Here is a 20,026-nt window from a genome sequence, read left to right on the forward strand (position 1 = left end):
CAACGTGATGTTTGCTTGCTTAGGTGAAAAAATTTGAATATCATGCAAAAGTTCATGTATTTCAGTAATTCAAATTATTTCAGTTTCTGAGATTTTGAATTTAGGGTTTGCATAACCTGTAAGCCATAATCATCAAAATTATAACAAATAAAGGCTTGAAATATCTCACTTTGCATGTAATGAGTCTATATAATATATTAGTTTCACCTTTTAAGTTGAATTACTGAAATAAATGAACTTTTGCACGATGTATGATTGGAATCACTTCAAAAACCCAAATTTTCATTTCGGTGCATCCCTACTTCTTTATGTATGAAACACTCAGATGACCTGCTACATTTGCCAAATACTGCATCCCACAATGCAATGGGATAGACTTGACCTTCCATTTCCAGTGTGATGAATGAACCGGACGTAATAACAACTCTGTCTTTCTTGACACATTATTTGATCACGCTACCAAAAAAGAATAATTTTACACATAACTTTAGAGAAATACGTGCCCTAGATGGCATTTGCTAAATTAAACATGCAATATAATGATGCCATGGGGTAACAATATTCCATTCCAAACTCAGACACACATTCACACGGTTTTAAAGGAGTGATTCTGGCACGTCGGTGGATTTCCAGAGGCTTGATTCAGTCTCTCCTCACTCAACACCCATTTCGACGTCAGATGGCACACTGATCGCAGCTGGGAGTGACATGGAGTGCGCGCTTATTGAATGAGAGCTTATTGTCTGATAAAAATAAGTCTTCGGTGAAGCAACAGACAGATTCTATTCACGTGAAAAGGTTCTTTATAAAAGATCACTTCTAAATAATTGTATTCATCAGTTTATTACCTTTAAACAAAAATGATGACCGACTCAACGGCCTAAACCACAGACATGGTAATCAAGCTCTGAATAGGTGTCACATTCATCTGGTCCTACTGGCACCGAGCAGCGGCCGTCGGTAAACCGAGAGCCAGACTGAATTTGCAGGACCAGAGAGCTGTGAAGGAGTGGGAGTGAAGGAGTCAGTGACCAAGGGTGACCAAGCTATATGCCATCAATGTCTTTTGTAAGCAGATGTGTGTGTGTGTCTGTGTGTAGGGAGTAAAACACCTCCAAACGCACAAACAAACACAGACACTTGTGTGTTTTCAAAAGGCTCAAGACAGAAACATGATGCAAGTCATGTACAAATGAAAGGCCGTAGAGACCAGGACAACACAACCTATAACATAACTATAACATCAGAATTTCTTAACCTAAAAAGAGTTCTACATTTAAATTTCCTGTGGTCATGCAAAACTCATGTGTTTAAAATGTTTTTTAGCATGTTGAAATGTGGTTGCTAAGGTTTTTTGGGTGGTTGCTAGGTGGCGGCAAAATCAACAGCATCTTACGACCAAGTTTCTATGATATTCTCGTCTCCGGAGTCCAGATACAGGTTCGTTCTTCAATGTACACTATATATCATTCAAAAGGTATTCAAAATATTTCTATTTCAAATAAATGCTGTTCTTTTGAACGTTCCATTATCAAAAAATCCTGAAAAAGATGCATCATGGTTTCCACGAAAGTATTAAGCAGCACAACTGTTTTCTACATCAGAAATGTTTCTTGAGCATCAAATCATCATATTAGAATGATTTCTGAAGGATCATGTGAGACTGATGGAGTAATGAAGCTGAAAATTACATTTTACAATGCATTCACAAAGAAAACAGCTATTTTAAATTGTAATAAAAGTTCACAATATTACTGTTTTACTGCATTTTTCATCAAAGCTTGGTGAGCATAAGTGACTTATTTTTAAAAATCTAACTGTAATGTAAAATCTATGGGATGTTATGCCAGTTTTACCATACACCAGGTGAAAATCAAAATCTGATTGCTTAGAAACAAGCAATCGTTATATACGCCAACATTTAATGAGTAATAATAAGTGATGCTCGCTTTAAAAGCTGCAAGGGAGCAAACCCGTTTCATCAGAGACCCCCGGCCCCGTTTAAGCTCCTTACTGCCTCAGATACCTAATCACCAGCTGGCCCCTTAGATCCGTTAAACAACTTCTTTATTATCGTTTACAAGCTGTGCGATGTCCAGAAGGTCCCTGTGAACAAAGCAGACGAGCCCAAGCTGAGCGCTCCAAAACCTGGGTGGACTGAACCCGTGGGACTGTCCCGGCCCTGGTTCTGTTAATGCAGTGTGAAAAGAGTATTACAGGGACCGGCGCAGAGAGTCCAGTTCTATTCACTTCATTGTCCCACAATCCCCCCCTCCTCAATTCGCAGGAGAAAGGAGGGCCTATGGGAGGGGGCTGGAGAGGGCAGCAGGGGGTCAGCTTGATTTCAAAGCCCAGGGTACGAGCTCGTCCTGAAAGGCTCTCGGACTGTCCGGCAGGGAGCCAAAAGAGTCAAGCGGAGCATGAAGGAGGAAAAATAGCCCATGTATGTGTATTTAAAATGCACAAAAGAAAAGCCCTATTGAAGTTTCCTGAACCTTTGCTGAAATTTGAATAAGAGTAAAAAAGGCCTTCTGTCAGCAAATGGTTCAGAAACACAAAATGCAAAAACCATGAAGTCCTCCAGGTTAATTATTCTATAACTATGATGAGATTAAACACGACCAAAGAGGATACGCTGGGAATTACTAATGCCATGCTCCCTTGATCCCAATTAAAGTCTTGTAACAAAGTAAAAGTACATTACAAGTTCACACACAGCTTTGCATTAACACATTTTAAAACAACTAATCTCTCTTAAAGGGACAGTTCACCCAAAATTAAAATAGACGTTATTTATTCAACCTCAAGTCATTCCAAACTTTCTTTATTCTTTTCTTGCAAAAGGAGAATTCTTGCAGAATGTTCATGGCTCTTTTCCATAAAATTCCTTTAAAAAAAAAAAAATTATACATAATTTGCAAAAAAGAACCATAAAAACACAGCAACAATAGTCTATAATAGTCTTCCAGCGCTGTACGATATTATAGCTTTGTATAAGGAAACAGACTTGAAAAGCTTACAAGCTACAGTTTATCCGTGCATCCAAATACTTCGCTACTATATAGTCAGAGAAAAACAGTATGTGAATTTGTAATAAAAATGTAGGCAAAGAGTATCCAGAAGACTTGCTATGGCCCTGTCCCAAATGGCACATTTCTTAGTGTGGACTAGTGGACTTCTCAATGGTCGCCACGTGCGAGTGATCGTGATCAACAAGACCGTAGGGTGTGCTAATGGGCATTTTAGACTCTAGAAGGGTCGTCGCGAGCTGATATGAGCCCTCGATCGGCACTTTTGCTGAGCAAGCACCGTTCTCCCCGACAGTGTGGACTCCGAGAAAGACCGCAAAGGCCATTTCTGCCAAGATTTTGAAATGGATACTTATATCCCATGAGGCCACAGGAGAAGATTTGTGAATGGCACTGAAGCGACGCAACAGACGCTAAATTTTAACAAACTATTAACAGTTCTTATCAAACATGAAATCTGCGTATGAACAAATCATGCTTCATTTATAACTTCGCAACTAATTTTATTCTGAATTTAGGTAAAAATGTAGGGACAACTGAAACCACATGCATGTATGCAAAAAAAAAACATGGGTGGTCCTATAAACGTCTTAAGATGACATTTTATACAAAATAATTTATCTTTATACTATATATTTCATTAGTAAAAGAGTAAGAAAGCTCAGAGATTCCACAGTATAAAAAAGGCAAATACTAGTACAGACATTTGGCTGATGTTGTAATCTAGGTCTGTAACTTTGGGCACGTGGTCGCTCATTTAGAATACCTCAAATTCATCGAGGTCAAGAACAAATCCATGTGTGTGTGCATGTGTTGCGAATAAAGCCCTATTCGCACGGGACTAGTATTACCTGGTGACCTCTAGTCATTTGAAATAATTGCGGAGGTTGTCTGTGATCTTAATCGGCCATGTCTGTAATTTGTAAAGTCAAAATTCCCCCGCGAATAACCTACCATATTTCGCCGAACACCGAGGTCCTGTGATGATATTAGTCCCCTGCGAATCGGCATCTCTGTGATTTGGCAGGTCGTATATCATTTTTTCAAGGTTTTTGTTTCCTGTGCGCTTTTTATCCATCTTTCGTGAAGAATGGAAGCTGCGTTTTTGTGCTTTTATAGTATTTTGGGTGCTGGATCATATCGCTATACACCACACAACTATACAATTTGCAGAAAGAGAAAGCTGAAAACCATCAGAAGAGCAAAAACAAAAAGAATGATTAGATGGAGATGGATGACATGTATGGCAGCGGTGAGGAACATTCTTCTGTTTATGATATCTCATACAGCTAGACCTATAACAAGACGACATTACCAAGCAATAGCCTATTGACATCATATCCGGGAGATAAGTCAGTAAATTCGAGTAAAATGACAGGCTTCGCTTATCCCGTGCGAATGCGCCACACGAAATTCAGATGTGGGGGGGTAACTTCTAAATCACACTAGGTCCCCAGATAATACTAATCCAGTGCGAATAGGGCTAAAGGCCATTCTGCAAAGCATCTCTTTTGCATTCCACGGAAAAACATCAGTACTTTTTTATAATAACATCCCGTTTATGCTCCGTCAAGAACATCTGATGCGTTTAACGCCCTGAAATCACGCTGTAGTGGCTTTACTCTACGGACCAATGTCATTGCTCTTCGTGAGAGTGTGACATATAGCCGTTTCTTAGAGCCTTTAAGACACACACACACACACACACACACACAGAGAGAGAACAGTGATCCATCACACGCAAATAATTAATAAATGCTTCTCTTTGTATGCTTCCACTGAGAGCTAATGTTGATTTTCCTATGCAGTCCTTTGACACCGAAAGAGAAAAAGACACTTCCTGTTTTCTCTTGCCCTCTCTGTTGCTCTGACTCTCTCTTTCTCTCGCCACCTCCCTTCAAGCCTCTTCCCCTTTTCATTTGAAACACAACTGGCCTTTTCTTCCAACCAGAGGACGATGTCTAAAAGAACAGCATCTAATTGACTCAGGGAGACATTATCAATTGAGGCTCTCATGTCAGTGAATCACGGTTGTGGGTCTGGAAGGGCTTTTAAAGGGAAGCCCTGAGGCGAACGGACTACTGGGTGCACGTCTTCACTGAAACTAGCTTCACAGAAACGTACCTCTGACCCCCTCGCGATCACTTCCTGAACTCAGTGCAGTCAACTACACGATCTACTGCCTTGCACAGCGAACGTTTTCCGGTGGAAACGGCAGGAAGGAGAGTCATAGTGAGATTTTCAGAATTAGTGTCTCTAACCTACGTGACTTTATTTGACACGCAGTGAGGAGTGTGTGATGATGACATGGTCTGTTGATGAAAATTTTGTCTAGCACATACCAATATTGGGAGCAAACAATTGCTGCATCCCAATTCCAATACTTAAACTACACCCTAAAAGAGCAGGGGTTCCCAAATCCACTCCTCGCGCCTCCACACACATTTTGTAGGCCATTTCTCTTTAATTTGACACGCTCAGTTGAGAGGCGTGTGCCATTCAACGGTGTGTGCGCTACGAAGTGGACTTAAAAGGGTATTTCGTCATCTTTAAGGAAGCTTGTATGCTGTTTGTGGGTGCAAACTGGAAAGCGCATGTGACGCTACAGTTACAAGTCAGCTATCATGATCACGGGTTCAATAAGATTAGACATTGTATTACCAAATTACATTTATTTTCATATTAAACATCGCAACATACATTTATCATTCATTATAGTGTTTTTGTAGCCTAGAAATCTAGATGTACCCTAGTGGCAGCACATTTTATTTTGCAGCCAGTGTAGTCTAGCAACTCTCCGTTGACTTTCGAGCTGGAAAAACCAAACTCTAGTCAGGCCAATCACATCGTGTATAGAGTCGGTGGGCGGGGCTTAACATAATGATGGCAGAGTTGTGACGGTTCAGCGTGAATTCCCTGCTACTTGAAAACAAAGAAGATGGGTCTTTCCAATCAGCTTTGGCTGCGACTCTGGAGGACTTGGAGTTAAGCTTTTCTTTGAGAAAAGAACAAAGAACGGCACTGAAGTCATTCTTAAAAAAGGAAGATGTGTTCGTAGTTTTGCCGACCAAAGTTTAATCTATCAGCTAGCTCCACTGGTGGGAAAACGCTCTGGTTGGTTGTAGCGCTTATTGCGTGCAGAGGGAATTTGAAAGACAACCGTTTATCCCGCCCCTCGGTTTGAGCCCTGCCAATGGTGAGTTCCCAGACCCAACATCTTGATGTGGGTCTGGCTAGCCAGGCTAGTGTTTTTGAATTGGACAGATACGATTAAGTGAAGTTTGTAATTAAATAATATTTATATGGAGGTATTATACACATGTATATTAAATAAAAGTATGGTAATTTGTATTATTTTTATGTACAGAAGAATATTACTGCATCGAACCATCAACTCCTCTAATATGCGCGACTTGAGTTTCGTCTGTGTTTGACATTCCAGGGTATTCTGAATAAATGCATTTTGTAAAAATTAAGTGAACTTCAACTGATATCCCCTGCTCAGGGAGTAGGGAGCAGTGACAACTACGTAGGGACCCTGTCAGCTTCATGCACATTCATATTCAATTTTTATTTGTGTTCGTAGTTCTGAACTGAATCCTCATTTAAAGTGCAATGGGTTGTGGGCAATATCAATTTCAACATACTATGCTTTGGGACACACTTTTTATTATTTTTATTTACTCCCTCACTCACTATTTAGGATGGCTAGAATTCACACGTGCTTGAGTTTTAAACTCACGGGACGCCACCCTTCCTGCCCCCCAGGACAAATATTTCATCAAAAGGCAGTGGAGAAACAGAGACAGACAATGGTCTGCCCCATGAGGCCGTTGAGGAAGTCATTGTATTAATAAGCACTAAAGAAGATGCTCCTACTCCACATTTTATGCAGCACAAAATAGTTTAGCCGACTTGAGAGCATTTCTGCATGCCTAAATTAATCCTAAACTTATTTAATCATCTGATCTGCCGCAGGCTTAAATGGTTAATGCTGCAAGTGCAGCTTAATGAAATGTTCAACTACATATGGCCCATGCAAACCAATCTCTTATTCATATTTCCATTGAATCCAGAGAAAAGACCCATACATTCAGTGTATACAGCATAAGGGTTACAGAACAGGCAGTAAGCAGGTCACCTCTACAAAAGACACTGTGCGCTGTGGGACGTATTTCAACTTGAGCTGCATTGTCCAGGTTCTTTAATAGAGCTTAATGGATGGCTAAATGGACTAGTCTCGATTACAAGAAAAGCAACTGCTAAGGTCAGAACACATTCAATAAACTACTGACAATCACAGAGGGGCCAATGACGTGACATTTTTTGCTCAGAACGACTACTAAAAAAAAGATTTTAAAGTTTTAAATTGCTTAAAATTTATTTTGATCTTTTGGGGGTTGGGGGGGGGGGGGGGGGGGGTTGACTTTCACAGGAGTCAAAGTGTTAGAATGACAGGGTGATACAACTGTGAGGATAAGAAAAATTAAATTGAAGAAAAAAGCTCTACATAGTCTGGCATACATGTTTATTGTTATTATTATAAAGAAAATATATAATATAATATAATATAATTAATATTTGAAAAATGTTTGTCTGCCAAATTAAAGTCATGTGGTGCAACTATAGCCGCTTTCCGACCGGAGGAACCTTTTCACAGTTCCTAGAACTATTGGCTAAAGTACCTGGATGTCGGCGTGTTCGCACCGCAGGAACTAGGAACGATTTTAGTTCTAGGAACTCCATTTGGAGGAACTAATTTAGGTCCTACTTCAGAGTAGGGTCTAAACCAGCACTATAGGAACTACCCGTGACGTTAGTGTACGCTGATTGACCGAACGCACGCGGAACACCAGCACCCGCCATTTTTAAAACAGCTAGAATGTAAACACACAGATTATAGCCTATATATTTACTCCAGAAACTAACTATACAAACATGGAAAACAGTGATAGATGGGTCTCTAAACCTTTATGCTGAAGAGAAAATCCAACGCAACTTTGAGGGGACCAAGTCAAACATGATTATGTTTATCTGCCCAGCTAGCAACACTGGACATCAACCACACGGCATAGGCTAATGAGGCTTTTTTTCATATACTGTCTACTTTCTATAACAGTTCTATCTAATAACATATTAAACAGTACTGTTAGACAGATCGCTAACTAATAAACACAGAGAATTAGAGCATTGTTTGCTCTGGTGTTCTCAGCGCCGCCAAAATAAAGGTCTGTCGCACCGTCAAAATAAAAGTCACCATGCTTGCGTCACTCCCTTACCCCTCCTACCAGTTCCTATGGCCACTTGGCCAGTGCGAACGCAAACAGCAAAACCGAGTTTGGGGGAGAGTAGTTCATAGAACTGTTTAGAAGTGGACAGTTCCTAGAACTAAGTTCCTGTAACTACTTGGTCGGGAAGCGACTGTCAAAGTCAATAAAGTTTGTTAAAAACCACAGCTCATGTTTAGTGGTGCGACTGCCCCAAAACAATATTTATGAATGAATAATTCATGCAAATGTTTTTTTTAAAAATCTAAAATAATGATTAAGATGTCTAGACTCATACTCAGGGATTCAAGGAGTAGGTAAAACATTTTAATTTGATGGTTACACCACATGACATTTAAGTCCTTAAATTATTATTTTTTCAAACCACATGAACCATGCTTGTTTTTTAGACTAGACGACTTAACATATTTTTCTATATTTCTCTGTATCATACACACTCTTATTTGTCACTGACCCAGTGATCACCATGCAACTCCAGAGGATGCCAAGGACCCTAAAACTCTTGGGGGAAGCTATTCCCATAAACAAGGCAATTACGAGTCTGGTTCCCAGGAGCCTCAACTATTAACATGATCCCCCTACAAACTCCTGCATTCTCAGCCAGACCCTTGAGGAAAGATCACGCCGTGTCAGTAGGAAGCGGACTGGACACATAAACAGGTCAGGCGTTTCTCAAACTGTCAGATGCAGGCACTTATCTAGCAGCCATAATGTTTGAGCTCAGTTCAAACAATATTTCTAAAAACAGTTAGTGATGTTAGAAGATTCCCAATGAAATCATCAGACGCGTTATCTCGAGACCCTGAAGGAATTCCTACGAGACCCTCAGACTACAGACAGTCTGACGCCACAGTATGGATAACCTTCTTTATCAGGCAAGAAAATCATCAGCAAAACAAATTTTCACTTTGTGTCTAATTTTAACAGCGCTGTTGAGTCAACACTCCTGGAGAACGTCTCACTTGTCTAAACCAGGAGGGAGAGGAAAGATGGCCTGCAGATGACACACACACACACACAATACAGATGCAAACTCCCACCCACAGAGAAAAACACAATCAATCTCTCAACCACAGGCTTTGATGGTGATTAAGAGGAAATGAGGTAGAAAAAGGGTCAACTCATGAGAAGTGAAGCTGAGCTTGCTATGTTCGATGTTGAGGTCACTTATTCTCACTGTGGCAAGGACATTCTGTCTCTCAGTAATAATGGAGAAGTAGTTTATTTCACAAAGGATGACAATGACGTGACATACTGTAAATACAGAAGCGTTTATTTAACCGCTCGCACTACTGTAAATTAGTCTACTGGTAGGAATTTCATCAAGTAAGAGCTTCTAAACTGTCCATCATCGTCTCGTCTTGTGCGTTGTTAGGGTGGGCATCAAGGGAGATTCTGGGTCAGCAATCAAGACAATCTGATTGGCTGATGTCCTCAATGTCATCCAAGCTCAGTCATATCCTTCCTGCCCTTATCCAATGACTGCTGGGAAATTCCAAAAAAAAGAACTGCCAATGATGAAATAAACAATTTTTCAGGATTTCACTGCTTAGTTCTGATTTTATTGAATTTAAACTTGTCCTGAAGGTTAATATGACTATTCATTGCTCCCCAAGAGGTTTGCATATGATTGCCTTTGCGAAATAAACCATCGTTTGTCAATACTTTCACACACTTCCTCAAACACTTTGTTTTACAATAAATCAAATCTAAAAGCTAGATTAAATCACACAACTTCAGCCCGATCTGCAGTTGGGCCGAGTCAGAATCAGTCTGTGGATTTTACTGAAAATCCTGTATGATACAGAAGGTGCAGACACATGTTCACCCCCAAGACTCTGATTCCATCCAGTTGGAGGATATCGAGGAGGAAACTAAAGACAACTCAGTACACTGAATCATAGGAACTACACCAGCCAGCTCTAATCACAATGTAATGGATGTAGCGACAGATTATTTCTTTCGTATTGCAATCAATGAACAATTTACCTCACACAACTGGGGGTAAGAGATATAGAAAAGGTCAATTTAAAATTAATTAATCCTACACACTATCTGTAATTGCAAAAATCTCAAAGAAAATTCTTTAAGTGCAACGTTTCGGTCCCATGACCTTCATCAGGTATACACGTATTGTTCTGAAACGGATTAGCCTATCGGAAAGAGAAAAAAAATGCAGGGCTGGTGCTTGGTTCAATTCATTGGTTGTTGCCGGATGGACGCAGATCTTATGTGCTCTTCAAGTCGACTCAGAAATATCGTAATTACAATTTCCAAAAACATAACTGAATCAGCAAAGTTGTATACAAGTGGGAATTCTACGAGTTGCCGAGTTGGAAGGGCATGACAAATTTTTTACCCTCAGACTACAGTACTCGATCTAGTCAGAAGATATCAAACATTTATGATATTTTGAGCCAACTTTAGATGAAAGACTGCATCCAAATAAGGTGGATTCATTTTTCAACAACAGCAGCCAAATGAACACTTATTTGATTTTCTAGAATGCCATATTTAGTGTTATGATTTCACCCATTTATTAAAGGGATGGTTCACCCAAAAATGAAAATTCTGTCATTAATTACTCAGCCTCATGTCGTTCCAAACCCGTAAGACTTTCGTTCATATTCGGAACAGAAATCCCTCCATTGACTGCAACTTTATTACCACTTTCAAGGCCCAGAAAGTAAAGACATCGTTAAAATAGTCCATGTGACTACAGTGTTTCAACCTTAACGTTATGAAGCGGCGAGAATACTTTTGTGCAGTCTATGGAGGGACAAAAAGCTCTCGGATTTCTTCAAAAATATCTTAATTTGTGTTCCGAATATGAACGAAAGTCTTACGGTTTTGGAACGAGATGAGGGTGAGAAATGAATGACAGAATTTTCATTTTTGGGTGAACTGACCCTTTAACGTAGTAAACCGCATCTGCTATGACATCTCTGGCTACGGTTTACTCATTTTTTATAATCACTTTGTTGCTAATTACCAATTAATTACCATTGAAAATAAATGACTTTCGGGTCACTTTGTCTCTGCACACTGCTGTCAGTGTGAACACCCCTTTATGTTAAGCATGAGCAATACTAACAGTGATGCTCGACTTAAGCATATGTTTGAGGAATATCAATCTAGTCCTGCCTTGCAAGCACTGGAACTGGATCCACACAACAGTCTGGATATCTAGATGAAGTATAGCTTTAAATAACAGTCCGCCTTCATGATGTTCAGCAGAACACGTGGGTCCACTTCATTCATTGATGTAATGCTCCCCCTCCCATCTGCAGGTGTGACCCAGAGTGAGCAGCAGACACAGTAAAGCACGCTTACTATACAAACCGTGCATCAAAAATCAACCATGCACCTGCAACCACACTCCCTAACACAAAAGAAAGATCCACTTCAATCTTGCATTACTGCAACAGCAGGTCCATTTGGCCTTTTCAAACAACACAATGCATGCGTGCAAGCTCACAGGAGGGGCTTGCAGAAATGGAAATGGGGACAGAACACACCCAGACACTGGGTTTGATCTCTAAACTGCTCTATGTTCTGGTATCAGAGTCAGACTGACTGAAGGGGATCCAGACAATTCTCAGACCACCGCCTCGAGTCATGCTCGTTCACTGCTCCTGACTGCTGACACGCGCTTCAATTTTACGACTGAATGATGACATTAGTGTGATTGGCAATTCTGATGATCATTGCAGACGAGGGCGAATCGATTCGATATTGATCTATGGCGATATTACTCACTGGTGTGGGGTTTTAACAAAGGAAATAAGGACATTGAGAAGGAGCGCGCGCGCGTCTTTGTCATTATCACCTTGCAGACATTCCTGCATCATCTGATGTCCTTCAGCATTTATGCAGAACTCATAAAGCAATTAAATGCACCTTACTGCACACTTGTGTACAGTGCACGAGACAAGTCAAACCTAAATGTAACTTCTGTCTCTATATGCATTATGCATGTAATTATGCATGCATGTAACATGCATGTGGCGGCACATGGAACTATAGTTCGCGCACATCTGTGTTTGACACTTGCAAGACATTTTACACTCAACGGGTTGCAATATAGCATCTGTGTGCATGTGCATCACCGGGGTCTTACCTTTGTGCAGCACACACCCAGAGAATTGCAACACCCTGTTTGTCCTACAAACTCTTTGTTGTGAACGTAAATAAACAGTGCACGATACATAAAACATATATATGATAGCACGAACAGTGCATTATACTACAAACAATGCGAAATGATGGTGGCATATGGGCACAGTCGGCAGATTCTGACAGGCAGGCTTACCTTAAAGAGACCTTGACAGAGCAGTCGTTTTGTGTCGCCATGCTGCGTGTTGTCGTTTCACCTCGCCCGTCAAAAAGAGAAGTGATGCCGCAAAGTTCTCGCAAAGTTGAGCTGAAAACACTGTTGTGCGTTAAAACGCGCGCGACCGCTCCGGTCCGTCAATCAGCGTTACGCAGCCAGACATCGCCGTTCACCTCTGTAATACTGACGAAATCAGCACAGCGATGTATAAATCGCATGATACATGATGAACACTGGCATATTTTCTTCTTTCGAGCTTGTATCCTGTCATATGTGCGAGTGGCGCTCAAGCTTCCTTACATCCGAAACCTCACACAGCGACTGTGTCCTCGCGTTCAATGTGCAGCGCTACTGAGAGAGGTGGGGGCGTGTCCAGCAGCGATGATTGACAGGCCTTTCGACCACACATAGCTGCTGTTCCCGCCTACACGTGGATGTAATTGACCAATTAGAGCTCGGTGTATTAGCCTTTAAAACAGACTCAGCGGTTATAGATTAAACGCAACTTCAGCGGACACGTCTCTGAACGCCGCGTTGAGAAATACGTTCATATTAATGAATCGGTTCGTTCGAACGCTTCACTCCAAAACAAAACCCCTTGAAAAACGATTCACCAGCCCGTTTAATTCTTCACTCAAAGTTACCGAGAAATGATTTAACGAATTAACGTGTTGTTTTATGTTATTTAAGCTATATGTAGCCTAATTCAAATGAATGTGTTTCTCTTACATGTTTAAAAATGTTGATCTGAACAAAGAGTGACATTAACGTAAACCATGTAAATAGTTTTACATTTTTTGTTCACTTTTTATCAAATTATGACTGTCTCACTGGGGACCGAGAAATGATTTAACGAATTAACGTGTTGTTTTATGTTATTTAAGCTATATGTAGCCTAATTCAAATGAATGTGTTTCTCTTACATGTTTAAAAATGTTGATCTGAACAAAGAGTGACATTAACGTAAACCATGTAAATAGTTTTACATTTTTTGTTCACTTTTTATCAAATTATGACTGTCTCACTGGGGACACAACCGCTAATAAAGTTTTTTTTTCTAAATTATGTAGGCCTGCTTGATAAAATGAAGAGGTGAAATAAGAGACGTGATGTGTAAGAAAGAAAGCTGATCGAAATCAAGGTAAATGTTACTGAACAGAATTCTTTATTGAGCATCATCTTTAGTCAAGCTTTAATCTGGTCAAATTATGCAAAAATGTGAACAATTATTTGTCTGTATTTATAGACTTAACAAAAAGGAAAGGACAAAAAGGTCTCTTGTTTTATTCATTTTGTTTTGTAATGCTCCTGTGATGCATTTTGACAAATTGCGAATCGGTTCAACTGAGTCATTCAAAAGAATCTGTTCAAATGAACGATTCATTCGCGGAACGAAAGTCACATCTGAAACACATTTAAGGGCTGCAAACGGAGAATTGCTCTGGGTTCGAGACTTATGGTTTAAAACAGCCCATTAGTCTCAGACCATGCAAAACAAAACAGAAATGTATGGGATATACATTACCATAATGACAAGCATGCTGGCCCTCGGTAACAGATTGGGAAACAAGAGACACTTTTTTACAACTTCACTTATGCTTTCAAAGTGGAACCATAAACTTCAAAGTTTAAACAGCCACAGGCAACTGTGTGAGGAACAAAAGCATGATATATATATTATATCCTTACATTTTTTAAAAATATAAGCCTAAAAAGAATTTGTCCTCAAATAGAAACCAAATGCAATAGTTTGGGCTTGTAACTTTGATCTAACACTACATATATAAGAGCTCAGCTGTCACGGGAGCACATTTAGCAGCTGCTCTGAGATGGGGAAAGGCACTTTGTCCAATTCACCACAAAATAATTTCACAAGAACACCAGTTTCCTGTGAGGATTACACTTATCCATGTGGACAGATTGGTTGCAGTCCTGTACAAATAGCAGTTAAAACATAAAGAAGCGGTTTCATATAAATGAACGCATGTTGCACAATGCAGGGCAGCCCACAGTCAGAGCTTCTGAACCCTATTCAGATGATGAAGCAGTTTATGAGATACAAATCATTCACATAATTAATGTCCTGTCATGACACTGCAAAGGAGGAGAATGTTTACGAATATCCCTGAAAACCCCTTTTCTGGATTATTCACTTATGTAAGTGTTATTCAGGGCTTGCATATGAACCTTCCACGCTTGGGGGTTTAAAACATCACATGATGCTATTTTAGAGACTTAGGAGAGGATTGTTTTTGCGGTAATTTGGGTAAGCCGATGTTTTTGAAAATGCCTCCGTACAGTCTTTCACCTTTCACCTTATTTTTTGCATCTACACATAAACATAGAAAATGTTTAAATTCTGAATGTGTGTGTGTATATATATATATATATATATATATATACACACACACATTCAGAATTAAACATTTCCTGCATTCCTATAATACCCACACACATATTCAGAATATTTCTGACAAGCAAAAATCTGAAACTGATGGAAACTACAGCAGAATGACAGAAAATGTGACTTGCATTTTCATTTTTCTTTGATGTTTCCATAATCCCTTTTGCGTAGTTTGCTATATTTAGCTTTGAGGTCATAAGCTGATTCAATTTCACATTCTTTAATCAACCTTTTCTGCTCTCTGGAAATGAATAGTATTATGTAGACAGTTTTTGCTATATGTGTCCATGGGTTAACAAAGGACTAAGCCCGATTCATTCAACTCGACGAATTTTAACGAATTAAAGTTGCAGTCGAGCTTCTGACGACAGCGTTCGCTGCGGTGTGTGTTTACAAGTCCCGGCACACTTCACACTAATGGTCGCCCCACACCAGACAAAAGCTTCATACAATAGCCAGGAGTGGAGTGGTGCGGTTGACTCGTTCAGCGCACGTCTTTGTGTGTGTGTGTGTGTGTGTGTGTAAGGGAGTGTGTGTGTGGGTGGGCAGATTAGCCACAGTCCATGTCTGTTTCTATCCTGTGAATACAGTAGCCGCACATTTGGGTATAGAGCGAGGGAACGGCCAGGCACAGAGTCAGCTGACGGCTCTGACTTCATCTAGGTCAGTCTGCTGTGTGTGTATGTCTGTGCCCCTGGGCTACACACACACGTTCACATATACAGACTCCCTCATCCGTCCCCAAATTACATCCATCCTCCCCCCCAGCAACATCACCATCTGTGTGGGAAAGGGTCCTGCCAAACACCCAGGTTACAGCCCAATGTTCACTTCATTCGGCCTAATGTGAAAAGTCAACTTGCAACATGCTGACTGTGTATTTCTACAGTAAATAGAGCGCTAAAGTGGTGATTCATTAAAAAATGAAAATTCTGTCCTCATTTACTCACCCTCATGTCGTTCCAAACATATATGACTTACTTTCTTCTACAGAACACAAAAGAAGATCTGAAAAATGTTAAACCAAACCATTTTGGTGACTTCCATTTCTCAAAATATCCTCTTTTACGTTCCACAGGAGAACGAACGTCATAAAGGTTTAAAACAACATGAAGGTGCATGACAGAATTTTCATTTTTTGGTGAACCATGTACCTTGTGAAAAACAAGCGTGCTTTATTCTATTGAATGTGCTCTACTTCAAATCCTAAAAGTATATTATTTTTAGTTTTATTACTTGCAGGTTATATAATAATGATGAAATAAAAGGCCAAGTAAGTGTAATTCAAGAGAGTGCACTTTCATGTTTCTTGTTAGAAGTGCTCTTCGTAATAATGTCAAATGTAATCTTTTGTCACGCTTTAAAGAAGTACACTTATTTTGACTAACATACTAAAGTAAATTCTTGATTATAATTTTACCTGTAGTGTTAAATCAATATTACAGTATTGCAAGTTTAAATATTTTAAGTGTACTAAATGTAATTAACTTCATCATTACAAATGTGTAATTACAAATGTATTTTAATAAATACATGACATACAAATATCAATAGAAAAAAATTACATTTAAGTTTATTTTAGTTATGCTTGCCAGTGCGTTTCGTTTGTTAACATTAGTTTTTACGTAACATGGACTAAGAATAAACAATACTTCTACAAGGAAATACAACAATAGTCCAGACAAAGACATGGGGGATATATGACACTTGACTATGTTATCACACAGCTAATAATGTTACAAACCATGTTCCCGTTCTCCATCTCAGTTTGCCATCTAAAATCAGTGTCCTACGAAACTCATAGAACGTCAATGGTGAAAGGCATATAGTTCGTCATAACATCATTTACATAATTCTCTCATATATTGCTATAATATTATCAACATTAAAAGCTTGATTTTTACCACAGGGTCTTTTGCTGAGTATTTTCTCCTTAAAACTGCAGTGAACCAAAGACAGTCTCAAAAACACGTTTTTGTTTTTTTTTACAAAAGCTCACTTTAAGTGTTTTTCCCTGTAAAGATTTGTCGCCAAATATTCTCCCAGCCAGCGCTTTGGTAGTGGACTAAATAAAGTGCTAATCTAGCTAGCGGCCACTTACCCGTCTTTCAGATAGAACTATTGGACAAATGTTATGCCACCTAATTAATATTCATGAGGCAAGCTGAAATGGTTTATAATGAGTCCCCAACAATTTATAGATTGTTTTGCCCTGATGTGCCAAGAAGCATTATAACGTTTACGATTTATGTGTTTGGGGGCGAATGTTTTAAATTAGCTGTGTTTTTATTAGCTTGCCCTGCTAATCAGTTGCTTGTTCTGTGCAACAAATGGCGTCTGGTTTTCATAAAGGAGGGGAATAATTACGCCGTTGAATGTTGACAAAGGCAAAGATGGTGTGATGAAGGCACAGTTGGCGGAGGGGGAAGTCAATGGTCGGGTCGGTCTGGTGGTCAAAAGAGTGTCTCTTCAGGGGTCCTTCATTCTCGCGTGCTGTTTCACCACACATACCCCTTTTTTCAATAAATTCTACAAATGAGCATGACAACTCGTGTTTAACACGCAGAACTTGACCCTTATAGAAAGGAATATTTATGACGGGCATGTTTTTTGACTGGCAACAATACAAAAAGCAGCATTGTACTGGACTGAGAACTAAACATCGATGAATTATTCAAGTCCCGCAAGTACCTGAGTTTTGTGTGAAAGTTTGCTTGCATAAAGTTCCATTAACACCTTTTGAAGAAACTCAAAGGTGTACATGAGATCAGATGGATAGCTCAGATTCATTCAACCTTGGTGCACAAGCCTTGGTGACGTCTCCTGGCTGCCGAAGCACTTTCACTCCTTCAACAAGGATCCCAACATCCAACGGTGGTTGTTCAGGTCCTGCACCTTCAGCTCGGACAATGACAACTCCAGTGACAAATGAGCTTTCTTCAAGTCATCCTTAAACAAACAACAAAAGTTAAACCATTTTAAAACATGAAACTTACTTTGACAACAACACTTCCTATATTAATATCATAACGAATAGAATAGCTTTAAAACATTTACAGTCACCTAAAGGGCATCATGTGGCAAGCTTTTCTTGTGATCCTTCTGCCTCTCATGTGTTCAAGAGCTTTTTATACAGTTCAACGCAGACGCACAAGCTGTTGTTGTTGTAGCGAACAATAATACCTGCTTGTAACACTTAGTGAAAATACCCCGCATCTAAGACTGAATAACTAAATATTAACTATATTAACTAACTAATATTAAGGATAATTCCGGTATTTAGCACTTTGAGTCTCTTTTCTGGTTTGTTTTGGATGAACTAGAGTGGTGGACACAGAAATGTTGACGATGGGTCCTGTCTCGACTTTTTGACTCGTTTAGAATCGCCTTTGACCGCTTCAGAGTGGCTGGCTACGGGCATGCACGAACATGTCCTTAAAACAACCCTTAACGTTCGTTTTCAAAACTGTGCAACTCACCGAGTGGTTAGTGGTGTTCGTTGATTAAAAACAAATATATCAGCGCAATGTATGATTTCAATCCATGCTATTTGCTATAGTGGAACTATTTTTTCAGATACCTCACAACCGCGTATAAACTTCCGCTCGATATTTGAGTCTAAAGCGCAGTAATATCAACGAGCAATGAGTCCTCCAACAGAAATCAATGGGATTTTACAAAATGCCAAATAAAACACGACAGAAACTGTATTTCGCTACGCTAAATTTTAAACATTAATATGAGTTCCCCTAGCCTGCGTATGGTCCCCCAGTGGCTAGAAATGGCGATAGGTGTAAATCAAGCCCTATAACCTATAAGCCCTCTCTCCTCCTCATTAGCGGTTAAAGCTACAGACACAGAAATGGCACGTCCTAGGGAAAGCTCATTGTGGGACTGGCTCGTAGTGGCTGTAATTCTGCACCAAGGCTGAATTTCGGGAAAGAGACTTCAGATACAGTATTAGGGGACCACTAAGGCCTATATAAAAGCATCCAAAAAGCAGCATGTCATAGGACCTTTAATAAAAAAACAAAACACAAGGAGAAATTGTTTAATTTATACAATAAAGTCCATGTAGTGTTTTATTTTTATATTTGTTCATTTAATTTCTTTTTTGAATGCTATCTTCACCACTTTGGCCTAAATGTCCGCCATTGTTTTATATTTTGTATTTTGTTACCTTGTAAGGCTTTGTTTTTAAAATAGGGAAATTAGTTTGGCTGTAATGCTCAGTCACCTGCAAAATAGAAAAAGCAAAATGAAATCGTAATAAAATCGTGATTTTCCTGAAAAAAATCGTGATAAGATTTTTTGCCATATCACCCAAATTAACTATTCATTTAACATAAATAATTTATGGAAATCATTCACAATCAACACATGAACACATCAATGGCAACACATCAACACATCAACACGTCAATGGCAGACATCAATTCGAATCTTTATTTATTATTTACCAGTCAAATTTGTAAAAAATTTGATTACCTTAATGCTGGGATGAACGGAAGCATGCATGCATTTCCTTGACCTTTTTCATGTTGTATTTGTAGCCTGTTATCGCAATCCTTGTGAGGGATGCAAGATGTTTATTGGTGAGGCGGTTTCTCTGTTTCCTCTTAATAATGTTCATGGGTGAGAATGTTGACTCACAAGTGTATGTGCTCACAAAAAAGGACTTCACTTTTTGCACAAGTGTCTTCAAAGTGGGAAAAAATTCTTCAGACACCAAACTCCAGAAGTGACCAACGCCTGCTCTGAGTTCAACTCTGAGAGTGTCTTTTGTCTGCAGTTCTACCATTTCACTACATCAGCGCGCTGAGTATGGCAGAGCAGAGTGATAGTTGGAGTGAGAGATGACACATCCACAAGGAAGGGATTTTCAATAAAGCTCATTCACATCTTTGAATCTGGAATCAAACTCCCCCCCTCAGCTCTTCCAAAACATTCACAAATCCTCTGTGGCTGAAGT

At 39.5% G+C, this 20,026-nt stretch overlaps 1 protein-coding gene across 4 annotated transcripts in view; it reads right to left on the reverse strand.

Annotated features, from left to right (window-relative positions):
- Nucleotides 1-13,003, reverse strand: part of kif21b (kinesin family member 21B) — a 93,741-nt gene extending 80,738 nt beyond the window's left edge. For all 4 annotated transcript variants that reach the window (XM_084101974.1, XM_084101972.1, XM_084101973.1 and 1 more), the window contains exon 1: nt 12,630-13,003. In XM_084101974.1, coding sequence (XP_083958100.1) covers nt 12,630-12,670 — 41 coding nt within the window. In that variant the 5' untranslated portion in view covers nt 12,671-13,003. The remainder of the gene's footprint in view (nt 1-12,629) is intronic.
- Between the last annotated feature and the right edge of the window lie 7,023 nt (nt 13,004-20,026).

Source organism: Abramis brama (genome assembly GCF_963993115.1).
Source record: "Abramis brama genome assembly, chromosome: 23".
NCBI lineage: Eukaryota > Metazoa > Chordata > Actinopteri > Cypriniformes > Leuciscidae > Abramis > Abramis brama.